This window comes from Eublepharis macularius, chromosome 12 (genome assembly GCF_028583425.1).
Source record: "Eublepharis macularius isolate TG4126 chromosome 12, MPM_Emac_v1.0, whole genome shotgun sequence".
Classification (NCBI taxonomy): Eukaryota; Metazoa; Chordata; class Lepidosauria; order Squamata; family Eublepharidae; genus Eublepharis; species Eublepharis macularius.
In genome coordinates this window covers 24,298,374-24,317,426 of record NC_072801.1, presented here as the reverse complement: position 1 = coordinate 24,317,426, position 19,053 = coordinate 24,298,374, and the positions used below count along the sequence as shown (strand labels likewise).

At 44.7% G+C, this 19,053-nt stretch overlaps 1 protein-coding gene across 2 annotated transcripts in view; it reads right to left on the bottom strand.

The window, feature by feature from the left end:
* The window catches only part of MAD1L1 (mitotic arrest deficient 1 like 1), a 545,441-nt gene that overhangs the window by 333,561 nt on the left and 192,827 nt on the right, over positions 1-19,053 (bottom strand). For both annotated transcript variants that reach the window (XM_054992881.1, XM_054992882.1), the window contains one exon: positions 5,488-5,628. In XM_054992881.1, the coding sequence (XP_054848856.1) occupies positions 5,488-5,628 (141 nt within the window). The remainder of the gene's footprint in view (positions 1-5,487; positions 5,629-19,053) is intronic.

Below are 19,053 nucleotides of genomic sequence, written 5' to 3'. Positions count from 1 at the left end.
GGGAGGGGGCCTACTTGGCAACACGGTGGCCGTAGTAAGTGGAAGAATACCGGCCTTGGCACTGGTGGTAGGGCTGGGAAGACTGGTAGGGCGTTTGGAAGGACTGGAACCGAGGAGCACGATACCTCGAAGCCGACTGGTCAGCAATCACTCCGAGGGACTTAGCCGTTTGGTGATTCTTCTTCATGAGGGACAGGGCCTCATCCGTCTTCTCCGAAAATAAGAGGCTCCCCTCGAAGGGGAAATCTTTAACCTTCGTCCGCTTATCCAGAGGCAGGGCCGTGGAGCGGAGCCAAGCATGCCTTCGGAGGACCACAGAGGAAGCCATGGAGCGAGCCGAACAGTCAGCCACATCTTTCCCGGCTGTCATCTGCTGTTTTGCAAGCTTCACAGCCTCAGCTTGTAGAGCCTTGACCAAGGGTCGACTGGCAGCGGGCAAGTCAGCGATGTAGGGTGACAGTCGGTTCCATAGGAACAGGTTGTATGATCCCATTATCACTTGAAAGTTGGCGATACGAAAAGCAAGGGACGCGGAGGAGTAGACCTTGCGACCCAGGGCATCCAGTTCCCGGCCTTCTCGATCTACTGGAGCGGATTGGGAGTTTCGACGGAACCAAGCGTTGACCTCATCGGCGACCAGGGAAGAAGGCTTCGGGTGGGCGAAGAGAAAAGGGCAATCCTCCTGCTTCAGCCGATAACATTTTTCCAAGTTCCGGGCAGTCGCCGGAACCGAGGCCGGTGCTTGCCACAAGTTGTGTGCGGCGTCAACGAGATCCTCCACCGGAGGGAAAGCCACAGAGGCCGATGATCCAGAGGACAGCGCCTGGAGGACTTTACTCTTATGCTTCGTGGCAGAAGAAGTGACATCCAACTCCAAAGCTTCCGCCATTCGGATCATCTGGTCAGGAAGCATGCGATGATCTTCGGTGGGAGAGGACGCTCTGGACTCACCGACGGCGTCGTCAGGGGACGGATCCCACGCCAGGTCGGAGGAAGCTTCAGAGGGGGAAGCCAGACCCTCCTCATCCTCGGAACCGGAGAACTCCGGCACCTGCGGAGAAGCAGCTGGCATCGGTTCCGCGCGGGAGACCGGAGGCAGCGTCGGAGAGGCGACCGCGTGTCCTGGGTGTCTCACGGACGTCTCTGGTACGGCCGATGAGAAGGCAGGTACCGGTGGAACCAGGCCAGCGCGTTGGACAAGCGCTGCCGACGACTGGAGCCAGGACACGAAGGATGACCAGGTCGCCACATCACCTATGCCCGGGAAGTTCTGCACCGGAGGCAGCCACGGGGTCGGAACCGAACGGGTGTCTGGGACCTGCTGTTGGGGCCAGGATGGAACGGACGGATCAGTAGAGGCAGGAGCGGATGACAAGCCATGTTCGAAGGCCATGATCGGATCCGGGAGGTTCGGAACCGAGATGTAATCATCCTCTATATGCGGTGGAGGCGTGTGCGGCGGCGACGGCGTGTGCAAGGCATCAGGCGGGGGAGCTGAAAGAGACGCCGGCACAGGAGAAGGGCCGCGAGTGGCGGGAGCGGAGACGTCTCGTTTGTGATGCTTCGAACGAGACTTCGACTTTTTCGCCGGGGGCGCCAAAGCAGCCCGTTCCACAGCAGAGCGCTCCGTCGAGTGCTTTTTCGGGCGGGTAGCACCCTCGGTCACAAGGGAGGTAGCCGGCACCGCAGTCGGTTCCGAGGGGGTCGGATCCGAGGAACCACGAGCCGGGTCAGACGAAGGCCCGGGAGCGGGAGAAGCGGCCGAACGAGGCGCATCCTGCTTACCCGCCTGATCTTGGGGTAGAAGGTTAGACCCCCAGAGGAAGGCCTTCAGCCGAGCAGAACGGTCGTGACGGGCCTTGGGTGTAAACGACTGGCAAATAGCACAGCGCTGAACAATGTGCCCTTCCCCGAGACAGAGAAGGCACAAATCGTGCCCATCTGAGTGGGTCATCTTCGTCGAACATTTCTGACATTTCTTGAAGAGGGCCATAATGACGAGTTGGAAAAAGAAACGCTAGTAGAACCAATTCCGACGGCGGCGAAAAAGGAACTGAGGGAATGTGGGGGACGCTCGCCTTAAGTATGCCGGTTTTGGCGGGAACGGAACCGCGCACGCGCGGAACCAGCGAGCGTCCCCCTCTTCACGATTCTATAGCTAGTCAAATCTTTCCACGGCCGGCCTGCGCATGCGCAGTCCCAATGTGGGGCTGCACAGAAGGACGACGACGAACAAAATTTCCAACAGCCAATCAGAAATGTTGTGGAGCAAAAGCCCTACCTGACCCCGCCCACTTTCTAAAAACACTTGGTGGACACTAGGAAAGTGGGGACCATGTTCTATTCTCTTACCCCAGGGAAGAGCTCACACCCCAGGGAAGAGCTCACACAGACATCTGGCATATGACCTGTCCATATGATGATTTAAACATCTGCTAAACATGAGCTCAAACATGTTATAAGCGAGCACATTTGCTTACACACATCCTTAGAGAAATGACCATGTCAGTGGTGGAGAAGTTCCCACAATCACCCCATGTCTGTTCAGCTCCAATGCCGGCTAGTTCACTAGAACGCTAGGCTCAGCCAGAGAGAACAGATACAGCACAGCCCTGATCAAACCAAGCCCTGTGATGTCCTTCAGACCCTGAAGCTGCAGAAGCTTCGCCCTTACTGACACCAAGGGTATGCAGTGAAGGAAAGGAACCCAAAAAAAACACCAGCAAGGAATGTGTAATAGGATTGAGAGCATCATCAAATGAAGAATTGGGGACAAGGATGAGTAGGCAGCCGGGGTGGTCAGAGGCAGCTGATAACTGCCCAGATAAATATTTCATTATATCTACATTTACTTTTAAAGGAACTGGGGCTATCTACAATACCTGACAGAGATCAGTTTCACATCTGTTATTACGAGAATTATCAGTGTTCAGATGTGAACATCCTCAGATGGGCTAGGGACTGTACAAAGATGAGAATAATTGATGGTTGTTTTGGGTTTTCCGGGCTGTATTGCCGTGGTCTTGTCATTGTAGTTCCTGACGTTTCGCCAGCAGCTGTGGCTGGCATCTTCAGAGGTGTAGCACCAAAAGACAGAGATCTCTCAGATAAGTTTTTGGGTCATCCCCAGAAATACACACACACACACATCTTCTGAGTGAACAAAACTGGAACATATGGCATGTGATGCGCAGAAACTGCTGGGATTATAATTAACTGGTTAGAATGCATGCACCACACCTAGCCAGTATAAATCGTATAAAAAAAAATGTTGTGGACTAGCAAAGACCTCCCCTGAAAATCTTTTTTTATTCATGTATCAGAACGGTCCAGATCTACAGTAATGAAAGGACTATTAGTGGAGAAACGTCTGTTATGATATTTTACCAGTGTTGTCCTTCCAAAGACTAAATTTAGCAAAATCAGACTACTCCCCAAACAAATAAGGGAGTAAGCTTCACCTCTGGGTGTGTGCTTAGTGAATTTTATAGAAGCAAAATAAATAAATAAAAAGTCATAATATCTAGAGCCCAGGTTCATATGTTCCATGACTCTCATGCTTTGGGTGGTGGAGCAGGCAACTGCTTAAATAGACAATCTGATAACTTGCAAATCATATAAATCAGTCATTGATAAATGCTGTGCTTTAATAAAATCTGAGCCTCTGAAATTGATCTAAGCAATCCTTAGTGATACTAACAGCACCTGCATAATTGCACAAACTGTACATGTGCAGTTTGAGGAAAACGTGATGCAAACCAGTTCAGCGGTCGTTCATCGCTGCTTGACGTGGACTGAACAGATCAAGTGATCAGCTTGCATCTGACCACCAGCTTAGAGCACAGCAAGTTCAACAGTCAGACTTGTTTACAGTAAAATTTGCAGCATCCTTAGTTCAAACAAGTGAAAGATGCACCACACAAATGCTTCCTCAAATACCATCACACACAAAATTCCCAGACCCCTGCTGTTCACACTCTATTTCTGTTTCTTTGTACTGTATCACCTACCACTCATTATCATCAGATAGTTCTGTCTAATGCAGAACAGCTGCTCAACTCAAATACTTTAACTTAGAAAATCCCTCTTAATTAAAAAAAAAAAGATCCCCCCTCCCTTATGTTCTTCTTTTGAAAAAAAGAGGGACAGCTGGTAATACAATTGGGAAGTTGTAAGCAAAAAGGTGTGAAGAACCTAAAAGACCAAAAATGTGGAATCTCCTGCTTGAGAAAGAATGGCCAGAAACGAGGTGCCCAAATCATCCTAAACAAACGCTGGGGGAGCAAAAACAAAAGTTCCCTCAGTATTTCCCAGGAAGATGGGATGGATATGGAAAATTACTGTTAAGTACAAAATAAAAAGCAAAGTTAAAGTGGCCCCTGGGAAAGACAATGTCTAAAAGCCATCCCATTCTACCTGGTAATCGTGAACCAGTTGTTCTTATAAATGATGGGTTAGTGCAGACTTCATGTTTCTAGAAGCTTATTTTGTTTTTCAATGCCTTGGAAGCTACCAGTCACAAAATTGCAGCTCAGAAGGTGGAGTCAGTCACAAAATGGAGGCTTGTACAAAAATTACAGCGTTTCTGAGTAAACCTTTCCTCAACAGTCCTCCCAAAGCAAATGACCACCCCTAACTTGCCCTGCAAAGGAAGAATACACCACTGCCTCTATGTTTTCCCTGGAAGAGGTGAACAACAGCTTTGGAGCAAAGGGAGAGAGACAGCAGCATACTCTTTTCTCATCCTGGCAAATGAGTATGCACTTATGTGTGCTGCTGCCTCCTTAAAAAAATAAAGAAGAGAGGAGCTGCTGAGGTAGCTTTAAAGGGGGGATAGGAAAGTGATTATGGCAGGCCCGAGAGGATGGGGTGGAGAGCTACTTTTAAATGCCTGAAGAGTGACTGGTCATTCCCAAGGGACCTTCTGCTGCCACTCCCCCCATCCCACTAGGAAACTTATCAGACAGAGGTCCCCAACTTTTTAGAGTGCGCAGGCACTTTTGCAGGGTGGCGGGCACAACCACAAAATGGCTGCACATGACACGCAGCCAAACACAAAATGGTCATTGCAGGAGGCAGAACCTACCACAGAATGTCAGGGAATAAGGTCGTGCATACTAACTCTTCAATATTTCAGGCAGAAGATCTTCTTAACAGGGTACCTTTTAAAATGAACATACTGTTTGAAAATATTTTCCTGCATGCAAACAGTTTACCTTCAGTCACTCAGTGAAGATACCTTGTCCTGTGGTAGCAGCTGCTGCTCATAGGAACATTTTAAAAAATCTGCCCAGCCAATCAGCTCTCCAAGGGCCAATTAGAAGCCCTCCAGGGAAAAACTCTCTCTCTCTCTCTCTCTCACACACACACACACACACACACACACACAGAGAGAGAGAGAGAGAGAGAGAGAGAGAGAGAGAGAGAGAGAGAGAGAGAGATGGAGGATACCACCTGAACAGTGACAAGATCAGACTCACACCTTACCTCCATTTCTGCAGCATGGGCTTCTGTTTTCTGCACCAGGTCCTCAGCTTCCCGTAAGCGAAAGTTCAGCTGAGGAGCGAGCTCAGAAGGGTTCAGTTCATTGTCGTAGGAGTCCAAAATGCCTCTCATCCCATCACGTGCCTGTCAAAATGGAGGCCAGAAAAAAGTAAACACAGTTAGCTTTCCATTTAAGGTCTGCAAATCCCTATGTCCCTCGACAGCAGCTTCGCTCATCTGAACAGGGTCTCTTGCAGGTGCCAGCCTGCACATGGGCGAAATCAACAGCAGCCCGCACACGGGCTTCCTCTGTGGTGGCCCCTACCCTCTAGAATGGCCTGCCTGAGGTCAGGAGAACGCTCACTATCCTGGCTTTCTGCAAACGATGTAAAACTGAATGATTCAAAAAGGCTTTTTACTGAGATAGGAGGGGTTGAAGGGAGGGGGTCTCAGATGCTTCGCTAATGAGTCAGGGACCGTAGACTTCACCGCTATGTTGCCTTACATAGTATTTGTTGCTTTGAATATGTACTCCTATATTCTACCTGTGCTTCATGTTGTCTGTGTCATAGAACTGATTATGTTCTGTTTCAGCCATTCTTCAACTTTGTATTGGATCCTTGCTGATGCTATATCTTTGTAAAATCCTATGACATTGTTTATGGAACTGTCCTTGACATTGTTTATGAAAATGTCCTGATACAGATTGTATTAATTTCACACTATGTAATCCACCTTGAGTCTCAGTAAGAAAGGCGGACTATAAATGACATACATACATACATACATACATACATACATACATACATAAAATGTTAAAGACATTGGCATCAAAAGCAGCATTTCCTTTTCGGGGGGGGGGATCTATCCAGTTTCAACATTGTGGCTTCAACTTATAACTGAATAAAAATATTGCAATAGGGAATTAAATTTCCTTTGAATGGAGCCTTCAGCACAGAAGCCACAAAGCTTTTTCTAATGTTTTTGAGATTGTATAAAAGCTATACCCTGATCTGGATGTCCCAGGCTAGCTCAGTCTTGTCAGATCTCAGAAGTTAAGTGGGGCCGGTCCTGGTTAGTACTTTGACAGGAGATAGTGTTGCCAGATCCCCTTACCCTCCTGATGGGAGAGGGGGAGACCCAGCACTCACCTTTTGAGTCCATGTTCACAGGCTCCCCGCACAGCACGATGAGGTCACTTCCGGGAGTGATATCATCATGCCCAAGGGGAGAGTGCCTGCTGTGCACTGGCCTGGGAGGTTTTTTGCCTCTTGGGCCCATTCCCCAGGGCCTTTCCAATTCCATTTGCCAGACTGGTGAGTGGCAGTGGGGGGCAGAGGTTGGGAGCTGGGGATCCCCCACTAGGGGACTGGCAGCCCTAACGGGAGACCACCAAGGAAATCCAGGGTTTGCCTCACAGAAAAATGGCAAACCACCTCTCTGTCTCTTGCTTTGAAAACCCTATGGGGGGGGGTGTCACTGTGAGTTGGCTGTGACTTGATGGCACCTTACACACACCTAAATGCTGTGGCCCCCGCCATCTTACAAGCGCGTTGGGCCAATAAGAAACTTCAGAACCCAAACCAACAACAAACTTTTTGCCTGTACAAATAGTTATACAGAAAAACAGCAACCTGTTGGTCACAGTGAAGCAAACAGAAACACAGCATCTGCCCAACTGGGAAGGTGGAATCACTTCTGGTCCCTCCCCTTTAAAACTTTATGTGACGGGGCAGCACCTGGTGCCCCATGGGAGGGGGAGGGGCAGGGGCAGGGGCAGGATGCGCGCACCTCAAAGAGGAAAAGAGTGAGTGGAGAGCAAGAGTCAGGAGGAGGAGGTGACTGAGTGAAAGGGGCTGGAGACGAGCAAGCCCTCAACAGCTTCAGACCAGGAGCAGGAAAGGCCTAGGCGGGCAGAGGAAAGCCAAGAGAAAGGGGCCAGCGCTCACAAGACGGAGGTCAGGCTCAGCAAGAGGCATTTGCCTCACAAGGGCAAGAGCAGCCGGCAAAGCTGGAGGCAGTTGGTCAGGACCTAGCAGCAACAGACAGCCCAAGACACGCCTTCCAGTCTGATGCTGCAGCCGCTGAGCTCAATGGGCCAGCTTCCCAGATGGACTCTAAGCACTCAGGTGAAGGTGGCATGGGGGAGCGCAGAGGCAGCACGTGCATGAGGGGGCCTGGGATGAGAAAAAGAGCAAACACCTGAAGCAACAAGGCAACGCCTGCTCTGAGGCCCCCCAGGAACGTCACACTTTAGTAGTCTCTCATAGTGACCACAAAGGAGCATGCTGATCTCTTTTATTAACATGCCCCCTCATCAATAATTTGAATCTGGAGTATTTTGCAGGCTGTTTTATGATCTCTGCTTTGTAAAAACTAAAAGGGACAAAATCAGGCCCGATCCTATCTGCGCCTTTGGAGATGCTGAACCTCTTCAAGTGTTCTTCAATCTACGGAACAAGAAAAGAGAAGGGCTTGTCCCAAGATTTATGGGTCAAAGTACTGTAAGTACATTCCATCGCTGGCAGAAAGAATGAATGGTGGTGAAACGTTAATCAGAGTTATACCCTTCTGAGCCCATTGACTTCAATGAACTTTGTAACTCTGCTTAGGACTGCACTATTATCATACTAACCCCTAATGCACTAGGCTCTTCACATTACTGACCTTTAAAAACTGTACTATCATATCTGCATGAACATTTACAGGGCCATCCTAAGCTGAGTGACACCCTTCTAACCTCCATTTACTAAGCCAGCTGACTTAAATAGGAGAAGGAAGCCATCACAGTTGGGTCCATCACGCACTCATAACTTTACCTACCTCACAGGGTTGTTGAGAAAATAATACAGGTGAAAGAAGAATGATGCCAGTTGTTCTGGATCCCCATAGGTGGGAAAGCTGTGTGTGTGTGCGTGTGCGTGTGCGTGTGCATGCGCGCGCATAAATGAATAAATAAGAGGGGCTTCAGATTTTATCAGACATTTCAGCAACTTCTTTACAAAAAGGAAGTCTTAAGAGTTTTTGTGTTTCTAAACAAGACTAGCAACTTACATACACAAAAACACACCCAGTAAAATCAAAATCTCTGGTGAAAATGACAAAAGGTGGGTACACATTAAAACCACAGTTTTTTCAGTATAAACTGTAGCATTAATGAGAAAACCATTATGAGAGAAGGCAATGAAACTCAAAATAAGTGGCTCATAACAAGCACAAGAACTCTTTAAGTAACAGGCCCGAATAAGTTTGCAAATTAGGTCCCAGATAAAGAACAGTTTAATATACCTCAATTGCGGCAAGCGATTCTTTTCCTGATTAGTTATATATTTTCAAATACTACATAATAAGATCTTGTAATTATTAGACACTCCTTTGACTTTTTATGAATTTATGCTAATTGTATGGAAGCCAGTACATTTGTGAATACTTAATTAAAAATGCATTAAAGCCATCATTAAATGTCAACATTTTGAACAACTGCATTAAAAAGAAAAATCTTTGCACCTGTTACATAAAGATGCTACAAATGTGATAGTCTTACAAAATACATTAAATAGCAGCGCACACATTGCCTGACTGGAATGAATTTAGATGAAGTCTATGCCTCTAGCACTAATTCTACAAACCTGGTTATTGGACAGAGACAGGTTTGACAGGTCTGGTGGATGATCTTTGATAATGGGGATTCATTCTTTTTCATCTTACTAGATCGGTTGGCTGCTTTTTGACACATGAGATTATGCAATCTTCCAGAACAGCTGAAAGCAGAGGATTGGAAGTGCTCTCCGATTATTTCATTCCAGTACGGAGCCAATGTGGTGTAGTGGTTGGTTAGTGTTGGACTAGGATCTGGGAGAACCAGGTTTGAATCTCCACTCTGCCATGGAAGCTTACTGGGTGACCTTGGGCCAGTCACACACTCTCAGCCTAACCATTCACCGTGATTGTTGTGGGGATAAAATGGAGGAGAGGAGAATTATGTAAGTCACCTTAGGTCCCTATTGGGTAAAAAGGTGGGGTGAAAATAAAATGATAATTCTTTCCTAGTAGATGAATGCTAGAGAATTTTCCATGGAGAGGTCAAGTCTTCCCCTTAGGAAGTAACACATGGTGATCCCCAAGGAACGCTGCTCATGTTCTTTATGTAGTATGTATTATATATGCATATGTAGCCACATACATGCCCTGACCTGAATAGTTCAGGCAAGTCTGATTTCAAAAGCTAAGCAGGTTCAGCCCTGATTGGTAATTGGACGGGAGACCTCCACAAAAGACCATGGTTGCTACGCAGAGGCAAGCAATGGCAAACTACCACTGTTAGCCTCTTTGCCTTGAAACCCCACCAGGGGTCACCATATGACTTAATGGCACTCTCCATCTCCTAGATGCAGGTTTGAGGAAAAAACTGGAGCTGTAACTAAGAGCACTTTTTATTATTTACATCTGATTATGAAACTTTCTCCCTTTCTCGGACTTTGCTGACCTTGCCGCAATGCTTCGTGCTTCTGTAACCTCCAGGTTGAACTTCAGTAATGCGCTCTTTGCATGGCTGCTTTTGGAAAACTTCAGCAAGGTGTGACGGGGGTGAATACAGCAACTAGCATTGTGACGGAAACTAGGTACCTGTCTTTAAACAACTGCACTGACTATGTGGCTGCATTATCCATTCAAAGTGCTAGTAATGGCTCATGTGGCCTGTCAGGCCACCAACTTCTTTAACCCTCTTCCTATACAGGTCCCACACATCAGCTGAGGTTTTCTCAATAACATATTTTAGAGGTGACTTCCTTTTGGTCTCTTCTCAGTTTATGGAATTCCTCAGCTGCTACTGCTCAGTCAACCCCTTCCTCGTTGTGTTTTTGCGAGTAGCAAAAGCAGTTAGGTTTCAATAGATCTTCTTGACTGTGGCTCCAAAACTTTGGAATTCTCTCCCCAGGTAGATTCATCTGCCCCCCTCTATTGTTATCTTCCACCAGTGGGTGAAGCCTTTTTTTGTTTCATTGGCACACCCCCAGCAACCATAGTTGGCCTTCCTCCCTGTTTTCAGTGTTGTGTGTTTGGCATGTGTATGTGTTTATTGGGGATGGGGATCACAAACCCAAATTCACACAGCAAGCAAGATAATGAAACTCCTTCCTAATGCCTTTTGGCTTTTTAGCCTGTGCAACCACATCCATCCATCCATCTATCCATCCATCCCAAAGGACTACCCTGATTTTGCTATCACTTGTTGCTGGCCTCAGTTAATACGGAATTGAAAATATTTTTGCACACAGTTATTACTTGAGAATGAGTAACATCTGAAGACTTAAACTAATAATTTCAATTTAACTTTAACGAGACAGGTAACATAAAGAGATAATGTTACACATACACACTCACACATCAGGTGTTTCATGGAAATCTGACTAGGATACAAGCTAAAATTCCCCCTAGGAACTATTTTGCTTATAATCTTCTTCTTGAGTAATGAGCAAGATAAAGAGATATAAATTCAGGCAACAGAAGTTCAGCATGCACATTAAGTGGCAATAGCAAGCAGCAATTAGGACTCATTTAATCATTTGTTAGGGACATTTAACATGTAAATAGATGATATCAATTCACTATACTTACAGCCCCGGTAACAAGAATCGACATCAGTGTCCCCAGCATGCTCTCTGTGGGCACCATGTTACCCACCACCACCTTTCCTGGCATTTGTTAAGTGTTTTTTAGTAAGTGGGCGGGGCTTTTGCCTCACAAGACTTCTGATTGGCCATCAGAGATTTGATTGCCTGTCCAGCTGTCATCACAGCACAAAGATCTTCATTGCGTGGCTGACAGTAAGCTACGGCAGCCATTTTGGTGGCTGGGTCTACCTCGTGTGGCAGCCATTTTGTGCCTACGCCCATCAAGCTGTATCAAAATTCCAAAGGTGTCTGCGGGCTCAGAAGGTTTGGGGACCCCTGATCTACATTCATGGATGTACATTAGCAGGACCCTTTTGTGAGGTCCAACCCATCAGTTAAGATCCTCCCCCCAAGCACTTCTCTCTGCACTACTGCATGCAGAGGTGGAACATGCGGCAAACAGAGACATCGCTTTTTTGGTGGGCCTTCCTCTTGAATGCCCTTCCCCTTGAAACTCTCGCCCTACTGTCGCTTAGGTGGTAGGGCAAAACGTTTATTTCCACCCATGCTTGTAATAAAAGGGTCAGTCTCTTAACACTGCTTTTATTGTCTGCTTCTCACCTGAGAATTGTTTTAATAGACACACATTTGAACTGCTTAATGGTTTATGCTGGTTTTTTTGTCCACTGAGTGGGCAAAATGCTGAGTAATGCTGGGTTTTCGCAACTTTTAATGATTTTATGCCATTTTGTTGTGTTTTTGTCAGCTGTCTCGGCAGATTCCCTGGAGAGGCAGGATAGGCATTTTTTTCTAAATAAAAATAAATGAATACATGGGGAGGGAAGCAGGAACTGGCCATAGCTCCTCTGTACATAATGCATTCAGTGAAATAAATGTATATATATAGCTATGCTGTGTATGGATTGTACATGTGGACTTTCTTAGTATCCAACACGTAAGGGCCTCTACTCCTCCCACGAGGAATGCACTCAAGAGGCAAGCGTGAGGCTTCAAAAGCAGCAACAATCAAAGTTTATTGGGTTTTGATGAGTAGAAAAAGCATCGCCAAACAACATCTCCTTGCAGAAATCGTCAGTTCTGCCCCTTCTTGAGGAACCAGATCATAGACTTCTATGGTCTCAAAGACATGGGAAGTAGCTGCATACTGGAAAAAAACATTGCCAGGACAGAGGCACTGAGTACAGAAAACAAATCTAACCCATCTTGTCCTTTATTTACAATTTTTTCCCAAATCAACCAAAGATGTCTCGATTAGTGGTGGCTAACAGAATAGTGGTTCTCAATGGTTTGGATCTTACGCACCACCAAGTACCCTATCAAAGAACCTGCCCCCCAATCATAGAAACAAAAATCTCACTTTTTCCAAGAGGGACATTCATATGTTTACAGGCATTCTTTTATTATATTTGTATCATTTACAGTAAGTTTTAAAAACATACAAAAATTGTAGAGGCACCATGGATAATCCCTGACAGATGGGGCTGGCAGGAAGTGGAGCATCAAAGACACCTGCTGGTGGGCAGAAGAAATGGGGATTTAGGAGAAATGCCATATGTCCGAGCTTGCTAGAAGCATGCCAAAAGGTCATAGATGGGTAATTCATGGCAAATAAGATCAGTAGGAGATGGCACATTGTTACTTCTAAGTCCCTCCAACGCTACCCGTACCACTACCTGAGAACCAGTGATTGGTGGGATCGATTGCTGGGACAAAACATCAAGGCAACCCATGTAAGCATAAAACATTATGGCTCAACCGAGCATGGAAAGCTGCTTCCTTTAAGGAAACAAATCCAGAGACCATCGCACTCCCAACTATGAGCAAAGGCAGAAGTTAGCCACAGAAAGGAGATTGCACTGAATAAAAAATTTCAAATCAAACTTTCTAAAATGTGATTTTTTTTTAGTTTCTAAAAATAAAAAAAATCTCCCATACCAATTTCCAGCCCTCTTCTTTCACCTTTTCTTTCCTATGCTCCACTTCTCTATCCCTTTACACTTTTAACATTTCTAAGCATACAAGGCACCATGGCTTGCAACTAAAAAAATGTGATAAAAACAATTCTTATGTAATATTCCCTTTTTTCTGAACACTTCTTGCCACTGTTACTGGAAATTGCTAACTAACATGGCCCCTCTATTTTATTTTATTTGAGTTAACTTGCCTTACAATGATTTATATTAGCAGCACTGCACATTTTGAAAAGATATGCATTTTTCCTGTAAAGCATTAATTAAGAAAAGATGTTTAGATAGTTGAAGAGGCATTTGAAAGGTCCCTCTGTGTGTGTGTCTAAGTATGAGAATCTTGCTTATGAAGTGATGTGCATATAGTGCTTCATAGGGCAATGAAATATTTGATCTATTTTATTGCATCAATGACGCTCAACAGCCAGGGAGAGTCAGGTTCCACTGTGGAGGCAAAACATGGCCCAGTGGAATTACATAAAGCACCAACCTTTCTAGGGATCTTTCGGCACTGCCTGTTCAACCCAAGAGCTCAAGCTGAAGAAAGTCTCAAAATCCTGATCACCAACAAGATTTACATCAAAGCTTACAGAAGGCTTACACCGGTATATTTACAAAACCACTTAGCATCAGAAGCCTGGCAGCTCAGGCTTCCATTCACAGCTCCAAAAAAACTAGATACTGAAAAGTTGCCATCAGATACTGTTGGCGATGAAGGAAAAAATCTAAGTGAAAGCCCCCTCCTCCACCATTCCTACTAATTATTCGATTTTGGCCAAAACGATCCAAAATGATTCACTGTTTACAACAAAGAGGAGCAGTGCAGAAGTGTGCCATAAGCGTCAGATCTTTCTCCTGCCATAGCATCAGAGACAACCCATTTCCATCCATATCTTACTTCGGGGGTACACCACTTCAAGCAGTCACATGGGCAACAATCAACCTTGACTGGAATTCAGCGTGACCAGATAGTGAAAGTATATGACATCATCAGGCTCCACCCATGATATCATCAGGTCTTGTTCCATGAGCTGTAGTATTTGGGATGCTGAGGATCTGAACAAAGATGACAGAGATCACACACTTCTCATTCAGTCCATAACATGCAAGTTACAGGCTTGTACAGCTTCAATTTGCCTTCAGGTGGAGCAGAGAAAGGAGGGGGAAGTTAACCCTTCCATTCCCACTCTGTTCACCTATGCAAACTTAGACCCCTTGCTTTGTTGTTAGCATATGAAAGGGGAACAAATGTGTGTGTTTTGTAAGAACATGTCTTGCCTTGGCAATCCGCCTGAGGAACTGTTCCATCAGAACCCAGCTACATGTACATGACAGAGCAAGCTGCTCTTCAGGGCTGCAGCTAACTGGGGGCCAGGGAATCTGGCCATGTCAGGTGAGCAGCCAAATCAATGGCAGAAGCTGCAGGCTGCACCACATGTGTTGGGTATTCCACATGTCATACTTGGATGTTCCAGGGCAGAATCAGGCCCTGCTCATATCACTGGGCCTTGCCCCATAAGGCTCAGCGCTTTGGATGCTATATATATAAAGAATACCAGTTTGGAGATCAATATCCTTTGTCAAGGTCTCCGCTATTCACATAATGAGGGCTTGCTCGCTGTCTGCTGTCAAACTCAGGGAAAGAATCTGGCTATCTGAACTCCTTTTCTTACCCATGTCCTATAAATAATTGAGATAGATCTGCCCATGTTTTGTTAACTGAACAGCTTTGAAACACTTCTCCTCTAAGCCTACTCTCAGGGGACTGAGCCAGTCAGGAGTTATCAATGTATTTTTGCCTACTGAAGACATGATCTCAAAAGAAGGCCTCACCACCTTCCCCAAAATGAAAGACTGCATATTTGTGAGGTACACCTGGATTTCAGAACTACCACCAATGCCACTGTCAAAATGTCAAACTTAAAAAAAAAAACAGACAGTCTGAAGAGAGGCCAAAGAGAAGGGCATAACAAACTCAAGACCATGTGAAAAGCAAAGGTGGGAAACCTGCTGGAAGCACTACAGATGTGTTCAAAACACTTTAACAGCCAAAAGCTCAAATATCAAAGGTGAGGACAGCACCTCAGACAGAATCAAAGGCCAAGCTTTAGACTGGAGAAACTCAGTTAATGAAGGAGAACAGGAAAGGCAGCCATCTTCACACTGGCCCAGAAGACACAGCATGACGAACTACTTCATTTGAGTAAACGTTATCTCCACAAATGAAGATGGAGACAATGATGGGTCAACAGGCCTTGCCAAGTTAGAGCACCCAAAACGTAGTGCTATAAACCTTACCCGCTTTGAAGGTACTTTAATTGCAAGGCGGTTGCACAAAACTTTTAACTATACGATACTGTGTATGGCAGGGGTTCTCAACATTTTTTAGCCTGTAGGCACCTTGGAGATTCTGAGATAGCACAATGGGCACAGCTGCAAAACGGCTCCCAAAGAAGGCGAAACCAGCCACAAAATGGCTGCTGCAGGAGGCAGAGCCAGGCACGAAATGGCTGCTATAGCTTACCTTCAGTCACACAGTGAAGATCCTTGTGCTACAGAGGCAGCTACTGCCAAAGCAACATTTAAAAAAAATCTGAACAGTCAATCAAATCTCAAATACTCAGATGCCCTGTTAGGCAAAAGTCCTACCTAGCCATGCCCACTTTCTAAAAACACTTGGTGTTTTTCTGACAAAGCCATTTGGTGTCTGTGCCTACCACCTCTGTCAGAATTCAAAGGGGCCTTGCAGGCTCACAAAGGTTGGGTACCCTTGGTTTAACATATCATGTTTAATACTTATGCCTTGTTTCTGATTTCTGAAATCCTAGTCCTATTATATTGTTTATTTGCTGTCTCCTATAGAGTGTGCTGACTTATGTTACATAAGCTGCCTTGAGTCTCAGTGAGAAAACCAGACTATAAGTAAACAAACAAACAAATAATTAATTCACTTCTTCAGCTTCTATGTAAAATAATTTCTATGCAAAAGAGAACATTTTATACACACACACACACACACAGCTACTTTTGAGTAGCTGTTTTCATGGCATGTTAGCCTTTTCAAGCTAGTCCTACAGCATCTACAAACAGCCCGAACATGCCTTAAAGGGGTGGTGGGGAGAAACCCTGAAAATGGAAAGTCTGAAAATCATTATTGAGAGAGTATGAGGAGCACGCTGAAAAGTCATAAGACATTTCTTCTAGGCTACCTCCATTCATGAGTTTGCATCTAAACCCCTCACACTTTGTGTTATTTGACAGTGACACTCTAATTAGTTGTCACGCACAACACACACACACACACACACAAAAGAATCAATAGAGACAAAATTAAAGTTACAAATCTAGCCATAGCCAATCAGATATCCAGGGGAAATTTGTTCCTGGGGTAAAGTTTATCTCGTGTCATAACTTTATTGAAATCCTATATCTTCCTATTGACTTTTATCGTTTCAAGCTAGATGCTCGAGTTATCATTATTAAGAGACTCAGTATTGCTAGCAGGTCCAAAGGAGGACCTTCCCTTTTATAAATAAGCTGTAATTGTCTGCTTTATTGATCAATAAATCTCTAAACTGACTCACTTCACCACGGTTCTAGTCTATTATTCCTCCTGCAACATTTTCCAAGTGAAAATAAACCCCTCTTTCTCTCTCCTTTTTTTAAAAGAGAGATTGGTTTGTCATTAACTGTAAGAGAGAAGGAACTATGCTGGTTGACTTTCATAATGACTTTTTAATGACAAATTCTAGTTACAGTTAAATCTGTTTTATTTCCACATGAGTGAACTTCAACTATTAATCACCCCCCTCCCCAAACAAATAAAAATCCACATACAGCTCACTTGCTCTCTGACTTCAGCACAGGCAAAAAACCTAAAAAGATTGCTTTAGAAAGTACAACTGTAGCAGTATTTTCCACTTGATGCCTTTGCCACAGAGTGGAAGCAGCCCTATTTCAAGTATTAAACTTGCATTTGGCTTAATTAACAATGATTTAAGGAGAATATTAATACTCTGTTTCATTAGAAAGAAACCAAGCAAAGACTTCAGAATCCAAGTCCAATTAGCAAAAACGAGAAAAGTTTTCTAGCAAGAAAACAAAAGAGACTATACTGAGGTTACTGATATAAAAATAATAGTTAACTACAATTAATCCTGATAGAACTGGTAGGACCATCCTAAATAAAATGGGAGACAAGCAGCAGAAAAAGTATATGTGAACAGGAGTTTTACTGGAATTCTGTGGTTAAAAAAACTTGAACTTTTTGTTTATATGTATACCCTAAAATGCAAAAATTTTGCTCACCATGAGGCAACTGCCTTCTTTCAGCTAGGTACGTTTTTTTACAAAACCATCAAAATTTTCAGTGAGCAAAGCCACGAAGTCAGGACACTGCTCAAACCAAAACAGCCAGTAGCTCCTTAATTTCCAAAGTGGAGGAAACCTTAATTTTCTAGTATTTTGCAAAAGAATGCAGAGTTACCCAAGTATATTACCATTTTGAGAGCCCCGATAGCTCTCTCTGGTTTCAGGAAATAAAAACAAGAAATATCCTAATATCCAAAATAAAATTGCCAAGTCGTGTTTGCTCTATTAATTCCTCCTTATATTAGGCCTACCTCCATGTGGTTCCCCTCCCATATAGATAAAGCTCCACTTTGGCATCACCCCTACACACACAAACACACAAACACACACACACACACACCGTGACACAACTGTAAAGTAAGTTCTACCATGCTTCTTTTCCTTAATATTTTCTACAATCTCATCCAACTGGTGCAGAGAAAATGGCTGCTTTGGAAGATGGCTCTATGGCATTATACCCGCTGAGGTCTCTCCCCAAATCCCACCTTACCCAGGCTCCACCCCCAAATCTCCAGGAATTTTCCAACTCAGAGTTGGCAACTCTCCTTCCCATAGCACCTGAAGATGGCATACTTAAGGCCACCTTAAGGAAGAGGAAATCATGGAATCATAAAACTAGAAAGAATAAGGAGAGCAAGTCCAACTCCCCACACCGAAGCAGAGTTCCAGTAATAATAACCAGAGGGGTAGGAAAGTAATTGTAACAGGTTTTGTTTGTTTGTTGAGACTGAAGTTGTACAAGGAAAGGAACACATGACGTCACTCAACAAACCTCATTTTTGTTGATCAAGGAGAAAAAAATCAAGCTCTCAAAGCATGTGCTGGTCTCTCCCTTAGATATGTGTGCCTTCCAGCCTGCTGGTTATTACACAAGATTCAAGTCCAGTTGCAACTTAAAGACCAACAAGATTTTCAGAGTACAATTTTTTGAGAAGTCAATGATCCCTTCATCAGATATGTGTCAGACAAAGGGAGCTCTGACTCTCAAAATCTTACACCCAGGAATCTTGTTCGTTTTTAAGGTGCTGCTAGGCTCGAATCTTGGTCTTTTACTGCAGACCAACATGGCCACCCACCTGAAACTGGTTATTATTCAGTTGTTCCAAGAACAACTCATAGGCCAAGCAGACAGACAGAAGTTACTAGGTCCAGGGATATTAACTGAATCATGCTTTTGATTCAATTTGCCCAGAAAAGCAATGACTCATGGCTCAAGCATCACTAGGGAACAATGCTGAGCAAAAATATATTTAGCGAGAAAAATAGAATAATTGCTGAACTGGCCAAATTTGTCTCTCAATTCTGACTGGACTTTGCATGACTCATATAAGGCAGAGGAAACTAAGGGGGGGGGGAGAAGCCTGCTACTGCATTAGCTAGCATGGAGATTAATTTACTAGATGGATTGCAAGTGAATGATATGGAATGCATATAATGATATTGACTACTGACATCACTTATACTTTCATGGCCCCAATGTAACTGTCTGCTAGACATAGAAAGTAGTGAAGGAACTTGGAAGAGCACTGAAATAGCGTGCCTGTAACCAGGGCCGGTGCGCACATTGAGGCCAGATAGGCAGCGGCCTCAGGGCA